The sequence below is a fragment of the Strix aluco genome, chromosome 1 (genome assembly GCF_031877795.1).
Source record: "Strix aluco isolate bStrAlu1 chromosome 1, bStrAlu1.hap1, whole genome shotgun sequence".
In the NCBI taxonomy this organism is placed as follows: domain Eukaryota; kingdom Metazoa; phylum Chordata; class Aves; order Strigiformes; family Strigidae; genus Strix; species Strix aluco.
The window spans coordinates 71042236-71055227 of NC_133931.1; the positions used below are offsets into that span (position 1 = coordinate 71042236).

The 12992-nt window shown below is 38.1% G+C and overlaps 2 protein-coding genes across 5 annotated transcripts in view; one reads left to right on the forward strand and one right to left on the reverse strand.

Annotated features, from left to right (window-relative positions):
* Positions 1-29: 29 nt before the first annotated feature.
* On the forward strand, positions 30-11982 carry ZNF830 (zinc finger protein 830). Its single transcript, XM_074824808.1, has 10 exons — positions 30-188; positions 355-454; positions 1584-1704; positions 2246-2279; positions 3646-3863; positions 4207-4297; positions 4978-5041; positions 8141-8221; positions 9562-9638; positions 11566-11982. Exons 1-10 carry the CDS (start codon positions 67-69, stop codon positions 11747-11749), a joined length of 1092 nt encoding a protein of 363 aa, XP_074680909.1. The 5' UTR covers positions 30-66; the 3' UTR covers positions 11750-11982.
* Positions 6913-12992, reverse strand: part of LOC141923446 (poly(rC)-binding protein 3-like) — a 547877-nt gene continuing 541797 nt past the window's right edge. For all 4 annotated transcript variants that reach the window (XM_074824780.1, XM_074824789.1, XM_074824799.1 and 1 more), the window contains one exon: positions 6913-9134. In XM_074824780.1, coding sequence (XP_074680881.1) covers positions 9114-9134 — 21 coding nt within the window. In that variant the 3' untranslated portion in view covers positions 6913-9113. The remainder of the gene's footprint in view (positions 9135-12992) is intronic.

The window sequence follows — 12992 nt, forward strand, 5'->3', positions numbered from 1 at the left end:
AGGGGCGGAGCCGTAGCCTCGCTCTGGGCGCCCGCCCCGCCCCTCCGCTCTGCTCACCGGGACAAGATGGCGGCGGCCGGGGCGGGCGCCGGGCGGAAGCAGGTGCGGCAGGAGGAGCTGCGGCGCCTCATGCGGGAGAAGCAGCAGCAGAACGCGGGAAAGAAGCGGATCGACTCGCCCTTCGCCAAATATCCTCAGCACCAGCCTCCCTAGCCCTCGCCTCGGCGGCTGGCCTGGCCCGGCCTGGCCCGGTGGGAGGGAGGGAGGGAGGGAGGGAGGGGGTGGCCGTCGCGGGGCGGTGAGAGGTGGGGGTCTGCGGCGCAGCGCTCTGCTTCCCTTAACGGCGGCCGCCACGTACAACAGCCTGGGACACCTGAGCTGCACGCTCTGCAACGCGCCCGTGAAGAGCGAGCTGCTGTGGCAGACCCACGCCCTGGGCAAGCAGCACCGTGAGGTGAGCGGCCGCTGGCTTCCCGCCGGGGGTGGCGGCGGGGGGCGGGCTAGGCCTTGGTGCCGGTGCGCTGGGGGTACGGGCTGCCCCTTGGTGGGGCGGGTCTGGGCTTCAGCTCGGCTCCGCTCGGCGCTGGCTGGGTGTTTGTTGTGCGTAAGTAACTGGGCACCACGTGAGAAGGGGGAGAGGGGAGGTTACACCGCGTTAACGGAGGCTGGGGGTTTGCTGCGTTTTGAGGTGTACGCTAATAGGTAACAGCTGAGCATCTGCCAGGAGAGCGCGGTGTAAAAACAAGCCTGGCTGTTTTGTTTTTGTAAAACCTATGTACCCGTTGAAAAGCCGGCACTTGAGAGAACCGTCCCGTGTCTTTCAAGGGGCGCGCTCTTAAGATGAAGCTGTTCCCACGTTAGCGACAGCTTTTAACTGTCACTTGTCTGCAGGTCGGACTTGGAAACCCTCTTTGGGATTGCTTTGTTTCCTGTATGTTATAAAGGAACAGCTTACACGTGGTTAAGAAAATAGGCTTTTTTTTTTTCTTTATAATTTAGCAATAAAGGTAAAGAATTTGTAAAACAATTTCAGGGAGCTTGTAACTTGGATGCAACCTTAAATCTGATTTTTTTAATCCCTTTATATTCTGCTGCTGCTTCTTGGGAGAAACTGAGAGATTGCATTTAATTTTACAATTACTGAGGAAAAGACCAAAAGAGCTGAGGGGTTCTTAGTTCATTGCTTGCATTCTGTGTAGATCATCGTGGCAAGGCACAGTGACATGTCTTTAATACTGCTGCCGTGTTTTAATTTTAAAACGCTTAATATTTAAGAACATTAGGATGAGTCCAGCCTTCTTGCTCTTTCCTCCAGAGTCGTAGTGCTGTAAATGTCACTGATCTTAGTCATTCCTTTCTCACTCGTACAACCTCCCTTGTACAAGTGACAATTCCTTTGCTACCATGTCACATCATGCAAGAGACTGACAGAAGCATTGGTCTTGGTTTTGGTATCTGTGATGTCCGTTTCAGTGATACTGTACTAGAAAGATATTAGCTCACTTTATTAAAGTGTTGTATTTTAAGCTGCAATCCAGAAGTTCCTGCTAGGAAAGCTTCCTGAATTTTGTACTTCTTCACAGAGAGTTGCAGAATTAAAAGGCACAAAGCAGACAGCAACTGGTTCAGCTGCTAGCGCATCATCTCATCCTGTCAAGAGAAAAACTGTTGACTTGGAAAATACAGAGTTAAAGAGAGTAAAAGGTAAGGAGAGAAAAATACTTATAAGCACTTGCCAGAATCTAGCCATTTCACATCCTGAATGTTTTTGGTTGGTTTTTTTCCCTATGGAAATGTGTGTGAATACACAAGACTGTTGAGTTAAATGTCAGCCTGGTGCTGCTGCAAAGGGGAAACATCTGTCTTGCTCTTTCCCTGTGAGTTCACTCATCAGGAGAAAACTGTGCTTTTGGTAGTTTCCTTCTTGGTTATTTGGTTAAATTAGATCATGGAGATGCGGGCTTGGTCCAAATAGAACCGGAAACAGTACTATGAGTTAAACAGTAGAAGCACTTGTCCAGAAATGGTGTTATTCCCTTTCAGTGGGATCAATCCACTGTTTTACCTCAATCCATGCATGAAAGTTCATTCTAAAGGAAAGATAGTTAATTTTTTTCCCTTGGTGCTATATATGAATATATAGATGAAAGTGTGCATTTGTGAACTTGCTGCTGTAGGAGTCTGTCTGAGGGATATTTCTTTTGAAAGCATGGATTGTAAGAAGTGACTCTTGGCTGTTATACAGGTACAGATGAAAAGCCACACACATCTACATCTGGGTAAGTAGATGTTATTTCATTACATATGGGTTTTTGTAACTGTACCAACTGCTGCATTCTCACCCTGTTCTTCCTCATCTCCTTCCTAGCCAAGGGTAAAGATTCAGAGAATCAGCAGATCCCTGCTTCTGCTCATTTTCTAATGTGGGTGCATATTCCTGAACACGGCATCATCTTCCTCAGTGCAGATGAGAAAATCATGGTATTAACTCTAGAGTTGTGAACAAAAAAGGAATTATTTTACTGTCCCTATCAGACTTTTAAGGATTAATATGTGGTGGTATTACACAGTTTGCTAGAATGAAAATAAGCAGATTGTGGCATGCACTCTAATGCTAGCATACTGCAGAAGAGATGGTAGTCTGAAATTAAGACAGATTTTAATGTCTGTTTAAAGGTATATTTAAATGATATTTATTTCCAAAAATTACTAAGGAATGTCATCAGCAGATCTTTATTAAGATGTTTTTATCACTTAAAATTCATGTAAATGCCTGTCATGCAGTTGAACTCTCACAGGTACAGGAGTGTATTTGGCTTCAGGGGATTGGGTTAAGCATCTTACTGCAACTAAAGATTTCTGAGGGTATTTGGACATCTTTGTGGGGTTGGTAGATGTCACACGAGGCCTGCAGTTCTCCTCTATGCTTCTTCACAGGATAAATTTTTATTATCTTGCATAGATATTATGTGCTATTATCTTGACAGTAGAAGGCACTTTGTAGACATTTTGAGTTTGTGTGCCAAATGAACAGTTTAGAGGTTTGCTCAGCATTATACTGATCAGTTTGATTATTTTAAAATATAACCTGGAAAAACGTTTGGCTTGGAGGCCTGCAGCTATTATAAAAACGAATCTGGGTTTTCTCGTTGCTGAGCCTGTGTGGCAGTTCTGAGCAACAGTAGGTACCTAAAATAAGTAGTTGTGTTATACCTGAAGGTTATCAAGGATTATGTGACATCAGTACCACCGTTGAACCACGAGTTTTGTATTTAATGTGTTCACAGCCAGTACGCTGGTGCAAATAACTTTGAATGTGGAAATAGAATTACCTAACCTGCCATTCCTCCAAATACACTTTGTTATGGGATATTTTTATTAACCTTTCTGATACAGAACATTTAAATACAAAAGTGGAACTGAAATCTGTTTTCAGCATTAACCTCATCATTTCTGGGGAACTTCAAATGAAAGCAGCAAGTATGTGCTGCCTTCAGACAGTGGTTACATCGGTAGCTGCGCAGTTTAGGGTATTGCAGAATACCTCAAAGATCATATTGCTCACAGATTGAATAGGCTTTGGATGCTAGACTGTAACTGATTTTTGTGAAGTTTGAAATAGTTAGGTTGTGTGTTCTTTACTAGGCTACCAGCAGATTTTTTTGATGAAGTGGAGCAAGATAGTACAAACGAACAGCTTTCAAAGGGTCCAGGTCCCAGTTTATTGTCAGGAAATTACGATGATGATGATGACGACGATGATGAAGAGGAAGAACAAGATCAATCAAAAAAATCTTCTGTTACGCATAAAACTGAAATTCCACCTCCAACTGAAGAAGTAATAGCTAATTCTCTGCCTGCAGGTAATGCTGACTGAAATAGTAAGTGATTCAGTAAGGAGAAGCTGTGTTTAACTGATAATGGAAGGGTTTTCATTTCTTCTGATTATTGCTGTAAGCTGGTTAGGGTGTGTAATATTGGAAGTAGAGAAAGGAGATTCTTTACTAGTTTGTTATTGTGTTGTGTTTTCTCAGCATGTTACTGATTTTATGTTCTAATTGTTTGAGGATGTCAAGTGAAATAATGTCTGGCTGTTCTTCCCTTGATTCAGTAAGGTATTAATTGAAATTCCTGTCTAGTCAGAATTTTATAAAGAAGCTTGAACAGTTGTTCTTTTCGTTCATAGGCTTCTGTCCTTTCTTATAGACTTCTTTGACAGCAAAACTATAGCTGCTCCTATAGTTTCCCATTCAGGATCCATACAGAAAGCAGAGATACAAGAGAAGATAGTGGAAAGGTAAGCAGTCAAATCAAATACTGATAGATTTGGGAACTGTAAATAAACGTTATTCTTACAGGAAATACAGACTGTGATCACTTAGAAATCTGTCATATTGTTAACTTGTATTCGGAATAGTTTGTATGTATGTCAGCCTCTAGCATTATTTCAGACAGGTATTTCGCACCCTAGGGGCAGGATAAGAGAGGGAGCAATGCCATACAGTGTCGTTCAGACATCTCTGTTTGCAAATTTTAACGCAGGATACTTTGGAAGCTTAATGTTAACCACTGCTGTTAACTGTTTAAAGAAAACCATTTGCTGGTTCTGTAGTAATGGTTCAGCTCACTCAAGCACTTTTTTTAGACAGTGGTTTAGGCTTTCAAAAGTAGAGACTGTGCTGTTAAAATGTTTGTGTGCTCAGCACACTGGAAAGAATAGTTTAAGAAGCCTAAGCTATAACTCTTCTTTTGGCTGAGATTTAAACCTGTCTGTGCAATTCCCTGTAAGTTAGGTAAGACCAAACTGAAGAAGCAAGTTTTGATGGTTGTAGGTAAAACTCGGGGCATAAAAAAAACTTGCTCCATTTCTAGGTCCTTTTATAGAAGATTCTGGATTTTATTCTTGACTAATTTTAACTCTACCGTAAAGCAGGTTGTAAAGTGTTAACTTGGGATAATAGTAATTAAACATTTCAGGAAAGAAAACACTGCTGAAGCTTTGCCAGAAGGTTTCTTTGATGATCCTGAAGTGGATGCAAAAGTAAGTGATCTGCTCTTTTTATGCTGCTGTATTTATTTCTGCCAGTTGTAGTGATTTTCTGAGTAGTAAGGATGCTTTTCCAGGTAATTAGTCATACCAGAATATAAGAAAATGATAGAATAGAATAGAATAGAATAGAATAGAATAGAATAGAATAGAATAGAATAGAATAGAATAGGCTATTTCAGTTGGAAGGGACCTATAATGATCATCTAGTCCAACTACCTGACCAAAAGTTAAAGCATGTTATTAAGGGCACTGTCCAAATCTCTCCTAAACACTGACAAGCTTGGAGCATTGACCACCTCTCTAGGAAGCCTGTTACAGTGTTTGACCACCCTCATGGTAAAGAAATGCTTCCTAATGCCCAGTCTAAACCTCCCCTGGCGCAGCTTTGAGCTGTTGATTCTATATTAATTAGAAAACATGAAAAGGGATGGAGGCAGGCAGGAAGAGCTTGTTAAATCATCTCTCAGAAGGTATTTTTGATTGTGGTTCCTTTGTGGCTCTTAAAGAAAACTAAAGGAGTGTTATTTGTTGGTTAAAATGCTAGACTGAGATTTGGACAATCCACCTGTTACTTTTATTTCTTTGAGTCATCTCAGGAAAAGTATTTCACCTAATTTGTACATCCAGTTCTGTTTCAGAATTGAGGATATAAAAATAGTTCTCTAATGTCCTTTGAGAGATCCTGTTGAAAAATATTAAAAGGCACTTTGTGACTGATACTATACATCTTGTTAGAATTAAAATAGCTAGATTATGGTATACACTGTAATCTCTAGTACTGGCATACTCCAACAGTGAACTTGGTCTCCAGCCCTTTTGTCTTTTACCATTATGTGGTTTTTTGATGCTCAGAAAAGAAATGTGGGCATTCAACATGTTTCTCAAAAAAACCCCCACAACTAGAAATCTTGAAATTGTGATCTAAATCATTCATTCATCCTTCAACTTGCACTGTACCGAACGATGACCAAAATAAAAACTGACATTTTAAGTATAAACCTTTTTGGCTTGTTTGTTTTGTTTGTTTGTTTGTTTTGTAAAATTTGCCACAGATTTGATGGCTTTCCAGCTTGCTTTATTGAAATAATAGTGTTGTAGGCTCAGTCTTTTTTATTTTCCTGGAGTATATTTCCCTGTTGTTCACAGTGTGGAAGGCTGCTGGTGTATTTAAATTGGATTGTGAGGTTGAGCCCTGACTTCTGATTTGGAGACCTTCCAAATAATGCTTCTTTGTGTTCAGTTAGTCCCACTGTCCCAGTTACAAGCTCAGGTGTCTCTTAATTGCTCTGGCAAGAGTCTTTTGGCACTGCTTATGCCCACATGTTAGCATATGTGAATAGTTTTGAATAATGACATTTTCAATATTGAAATACATAGCTGAAAAAGCCACACTCTTTTTTTTTAATATGACTAATTGTAGTGTTCAATTTTTCAAATACTTAGTTTCACCATCAGTTGGGAAGCTTGTACAAATGCCTGTCAAGCAAAGGAGAATCTGCTTATATCTGAGAGGACACTGATTAGTGATCTTTGTTCTGGTTATCTCCTCAGCTGATAAAATATACAAGTGGATACATGTTCCAATAAGCTCTTCCTTGAATTGCTTGCAGGTGATGTTCTTTTTTAATCAGCCCTTTCTAAGTTTAGCTAATGTGCAGGGGAAGGAAAATATTTGTGACATCACTTACATTGAGATGTCTGCAAGTGATTCTGTGTTGGAATAATACATAAAACAATTATTTTCAGAATGAACAGTGAGTGTTCGGAAGGGAGATTGTGGGCTTGAAGAATGTTGGTTTTTACATCAGGAATTTAGAAAGCATATAAACTCTGGATTAGATAAATATTTCAAGGAAAAATAATACCTTTACTGTTTAAATTTATTGTAAGAAATACAAGTAATTATGAATTACAAAAGACAACCACAATGCGTAATAACACAGTACATACACATATGATAGAAATAATCACAGAACAGAAAAATGAAATGATAACTATTACTTCCCAGTATGTTGTTTGCTTGGAAGCTTCTAATTTATTCTATAAACTTAATTCATACTACTGGATTTTGTATAATTGTTCAGGAACACAAGGTACCAAACTGTTGTCTTTACCATGATGATGACTGAGGTGTTACCAAAAGAGAGGAATGAAAAAAGGAAAAATAAAACTAATGCAAAAAGATGGTGCCATGAATTATTCTGTTCAAACTGCTTAGTTCTCCTAGTTATATAATCTCCACCCAGTCCAGAGCCAGGCAAAATCTGTCATCTAACATATGTTCTATGCCACATCTTCCACTCTTGAATTGTGGAAGTTTTGGTTACACAGGTAGATTATCTTGTTTATTTGCTTGTATTAAAAGCACAATCTGGTTTTGATTACCTTAGTTGTAGATCTTAAATGCATTCTTACAGCTACTACTTTTTCAGTCTTCTTGTCTTAGTAATTAATGTCATCTATCACAGAAGAAAAAGCTTTGCATGTCGTTAAAATTGGTACGTAGCTGTACTATTTCTTCTGTTAGCCAAAAAAATGAGACTAGATTTGAAATACAGTCAGACTATCTATCACCAGTCAGACTAGTGACTGAATCATCTGATATTTTATGTTATGCCAAAAGCAAATAATTCTCTGCTTTTTGGCTTGTGAGAGCTATTATGTACAATCGAACAGTCAGCTTACAGAAGAATTTAAAAGTTATCACCTAACATAGTGAAATTACAGACTGTCAAATTAACAGACTTAGTCACTTTTCTTACTCCAAACATTCCACACCATCCATTCTTAGTCAATTATTCTTTAATGCTACAGTCAAGAATGTTGTTTTAATCCAGGAGTAGAGTCAGATTTTTCTTCCAAAACCATTGTGCAGCTGCACTCTCTTATTCATTGTTACGAATCTAAGTCACTTGTCTCCCTCTTCTGAGCGGGACATGACATTTATATGCATTACTTAAACAGAAGTATGTCGACCAGGCTTTTCTGAGGACACAGCATAATTTGCCCTATTTCTCCAGGTGTTTTACAGTGCCCCAAAGAGTCACTAGACATAAATCATTAATGAGCCTGTTTTTTCATGTTCCTTAGGTGCGAAAAGTGGATGCTCCAAAGGATCAGATGGACAAAGAATGGGATGAATTTCAAAAGGCAATGCGACAGGTCAACACAGTAAGTAATGGAATCTATTTTTATTGATTCTAAATACTATACACAATAAGGAAAACAACAGTTTCATGCAGCTCTGCAGAATGACTGACATCTGCATTTGTCAGCTGTTTGTTGCAATGCAGTGTGTGGTTAAATGCACTTTATAAATGAGCAAAGGGTTCCTTCTGTTTTCCACTTAAGGGAAGTTAAGTTGGAAAAACTTATGATCAGGATCCGGTCATCAGTATATACCTAGTTACATTTGTTATATTGTATTTAAATAAGATAGCATATACCTCAGATCAGCATCCTGCACCGAAACAGGACATAATTGTGGGCTCTTCTTTAGATGAGATACATTATTTTAACCTTGAAAAACACAGAACAAAACACCACCCATTTGTCTTTTTCAAAAAGGATCTATAAAGTGTAGGTAACCTGGGTTTTATGGTTAATTTAAATGTACTGGAAAGGAACCCCAAAATTTGGAGAAGTGATAAAAGATTTTGTGTATGAGACGCATCAGTTGGCCACAATTTTTCTGTACTTCCATTTTTTAGTGCTTAGCATTGCGTGGAAAATCTTTGCAGAACAGGTTTTTATCTGCCCTTTTGTACAATATAAAACTGTCACTAAAGATACCTGGTGTTCTCAATCTTCTCCTAGAGTATTTGCTAGTTTTTTAGTTTTAACTGTAAATAATTGCTGATATGTCAACTGCTAAGAAACGTGGTGCAAAAAAATTTATCATTGCTCATTTTAAAGCGGTCAGCACTATAAACAGAGCGGATGTTCATACAAAAGCAGTGGTGGATACATTTTGCTAGCATTAGCCATTCAGATAATTCTTCAGCTTAGAAGGAATCTTCTCAGTTATGCGTGGACCATTGATTGCATAGCATCTCCCAGACACTCAGATTTGAGAAAGTATATGCTGAAAAAAATAACAGGTTAGAAACACTTCGAGATCTAGTGGGAATATTTAACCAATACTTTCAATAAGCGTGTGTAATTAAGTCCCAAGCACTGGGATATAGCTCCTATTTCAACCTCAGACTTTGGATGCGCATAGTTTGGTTATGCTCAGTTTCAAATAGTAGTGTATTGAAAAATTTGAAAGGTTAACCCCAAAGCAGCCAAACTACTTTTAGTTTTAAGAAAAAACATTTCTGTTTCAAATTAAACCAGATCAGTTTTTTTCTGTATTTGCCTCCAGAGTCTTTTGTGAAAGTGGGGGTATACGTATAGGAGATTAACACTGACTTGAGGCAGAGGGGAGGAAGGGAAGACACAGACATCAAAAAGGAACAACAGTGAAATTCAGGATGAAGGTAAATTTTCTTAGCACTTTTCTGGTTTAGATTTCAGAAGCAATAGTGGCGGAAGAGGATGAGGAGGGACGACTAGATCGTCAGATTGTGGAAATTGATGAGCAGATGTAAGTAGATCAATTTTTCCTCAAACTTTCTGTTCTCCAGCACTAATGGTTCGCTATTTGACTAGACTGATAATATTTTTAATCTTCTGTGATGCTACCTTTCATTAATCACCTAGATACTTGAAGGACAAAGACACACTCCCTCCAATTGCAGAATCATACCTAATAAAAACATGACTTTTGGTGCAGTTATGTTGTATATTATGGTGAAGTTCTATAATTGTTTGCAAAGAGAGAAAGCACTAGAGTCACCGAAAGTACAGCAGGCAGGCACAGGCAAAATAAAGCAATAGAAGACAAATTCTTTGAACAAACTGTCCCCCTTTCCCCTGTCAAATGTCTTAATTTGTATTTCTCTGTGAGTTCTGATCGATGTAGAATTTGTGACCATTTTTAAAAAAACACGGTCTGATATTCTGCAATTAAAATTTTGATAATGAGATTTGTGCTTTGGCCATCCATTTGCTGTACCGAAAATGTCCTGTTCTGTGACTAATTCTCCTTATTTTGAATAAAATTTTACTTAAAGGTTTTGTTGAATGATGCACTTCATTACATGAAGTGGCTTTTTTGTTTTGTTCTGTTTTTGCTTAAATGGTAGGTGTAGCAGTTGGATAATAGTTAAACTTTTAAGTAACCTGAACTACATCTTAGTGGAACAGGATGTTGCCATTATCATGTAGCTTAACATGTTAATTAACAGTGATTATGGCAATGGTAGCAATTGAGTAGAAAAAGATTAATTCTGATTTTAATGAACCCTGCAACAAAAAGAAGCACTAAAAATTAAAGCAACACTTAAGCCATCTGGACAGATTTACATGCTACAGGTAATCATCATATAATAACAAATAGCACTGGGTTCAAACTGAGCTTTGGTAGTACAAGAATGTCTTTTAACAATGTTCATGGAATTTTGGAGAGGGCTTGAGCTAAACCTGGCTGTCTTTGAGTATTCATTTTTCCCAGTAGCTTAGGATGCTATAGTACATAGAACCAAATTCAGAAATTTGTCGAGAATTTCAAGTTTGTTACCATAATTACTTTTCTCCAAAATAAAAGTTCCAAATAGATTTTTAAAGACCGTTTTTGTAGCTTTGTCTTCCGAGAGTATTTAAATGCAGGCTATTTCAAATTAAAATCAAATCAATTCTAGTGACATTCATGTTTTCCTTAGCCTTCAAATCTTCAGCTGTGACTGCCTGTAAGTAATCATATTGCAGATACACTAGGGGAAACAGGATCCAGATAATGAGCTTTCCTTGTGGACTCTTCCTAGCAAATAGGAATGAAAGAAGCAAAGATGTATTTAAATTAGGCTGATACTACTTGGCATTTTCAACAAAATACCCTGTTAAAATGGCTAGAATAATTGTTATAAAACATATTTCAAGGACAGAACTTCTTAAGTAAATGGAAAACTGAAATTTGTTGGATTGTGTTTACGTAAAATATTCTGTTACAGCACACAGTAAGCAGATAGAGAATCTGACCACTTGTGCTACTTTTTTATTATTTTCAGAGATTTCACCACTAACTTACCAAAATTGATAGCCAATTGATAGCTCGCCTTTCTACCATATATAAAAACCATAAGCAGAGCAAAGAGTGACGTCTCTTCTTGTGTGGAAGTGAATATTGGTTCTGTGCCTTTTTGAAAAATGTTCTGTGGTGGTATTGCAGTTGTTAAATATTTGGATTAGATCTCATTGCTAGAGAATTGACCACACTTCTCCTCTCCTTTGGTCTGTTACCACTTGATTAACACAGAGAAGATGCACTAGCATATTGCAAGCTTATTTTTTAATTGATGGGAAGCTACGTAGCTTTTTTTATCTGAAGTTGGAGAAGCAAAATCCAGCACTGTAGGAATTCCAGTTAATGTGGAAAGACCACAAATGTTAATAGGTGGTTTACTTTTCAACAGTGAATGTTACCGCCGTGTTGAGCTTTTGCGTAACCGCCAGGATCTGATGAAGGAGAAGTTAAAGGAAGCCATGAGACTAAGTGCAACACAAGAAAAAGAGGATGAGGCTATTGGTAGTGAAGATGAAGAAGAATTGCAGGATTTGCTCTCTCAAGACTGGCGGGTGAAAGGGGCTTTGTTGTAGCATTTCTGCAACATGGTTGATATTCTCTTTATCTGTGATAAACTTCCATTGTTCGAAGTGAGAAGCTTGTTAAATACTTATTTAAAGAGGATCATAAGATGGTAAAGAGCCAAGTGTATTAAAAAAAAATCTTTGTAGATCTACAGTGGTGTGTTACTTGCTGTAAAAACTGTATATTGCAAATGTTGTACGATATTGAATGCACCTTTCCTATTAAAATTATTGGTTTCCTACCAGAGGTATTTTAATGGGATTAATAAGTAGCTGAAGAATCTCTTAAGGTTTTGGAAGCATTAGGTATATCTGGTCATTTTGAGACTTGGGTTATTGTGTATGGAAGGACTTGCAAAAGTGATAGTGTATGGAGTTTTCTGAGATTGGGGGGTTAGGGAAGGGAAAATATTATGCATTTATGTTATCTTAAAATTTATAAGTGCTCTTCAATCCATTGCGCCAGCTCTCAATAAAATAAGTACATTTTTTTCAGGATCTGCTACAGTTTCCCTGTGTACGTAAGGACCAAGCTCAGAAATGTTGAGCTACAGCTTCTCGGCAGTGTATACTCTGTGATGTGCCATAGGCAGTGCTGCATATTTTTCTTTATGGTATCTTGTTTTGCTTAGTGCAGCCATAGTGTAGCATACCTCACATTTCTTGAGCAGGGGAATGAAAACACAATGGTTTCATATTTGCAGAACTAAATGAAAGTGTGACAGAATGCCAGAGAGGAAGGTACTGCACTGGAAACTGATGAGGTACAATCATTTATCTAGCTGTAAATACTGGAGATTTTCTTAAGATATCATCTTAAGCACAAAGAGCATCTAAAAGTGATTTCTAAACACAGATGAGGTAAAATCAAGAACCAACAAACTTGACAAGACTGGGACATGGAAACCAGAATTACCTTGAGCTTTGGTAAGGTTTGGGGTTTTTTTTTACATTAAGCAATTTTTTTAAACTTTTGCAAATCTTAAAACATTTCAAATGTGCTGAGGACTTTTGAAAAAAATAGGAGATGTGTGGTTTGATATTTGTCAAAAAGTAAAGTTGTGAAGGAACAGCTTAACATTTACCTTTTTTAAAAGATTAGTTTTAAAACAAGTTAGTGAGGTTTTAAAGGGAGAAAAGCTTTGTTTTTATGAGAGCATTCTAGATAATTGCCTCAAAGATGGTTATTTACCAAGTAATATAGGGAAAAACTAAAGCTAGATGTTTGATTTGCCTGTTTTGGAAGAAAGAG

Bases quoted from the DNA above. Each gene is read 5' to 3' on its own strand.
- ZNF830 (XM_074824808.1), top strand. From the start codon at position 67: ATGGCGGCGGCCGGGGCGGGCGCCGGGCGGAAGCAGGTGCGGCAGGAG. The intron at 2,280-3,645 runs GTAAGTAGATGT...GTTCTTTACTAG, and splicing joins CCACACACATCTACATCTGG to GCTACCAGCAGATTTTTTTG. The intron at 9,639-11,565 runs GTAAGTAGATCA...ACTTTTCAACAG, and splicing joins GTGGAAATTGATGAGCAGAT to TGAATGTTACCGCCGTGTTG.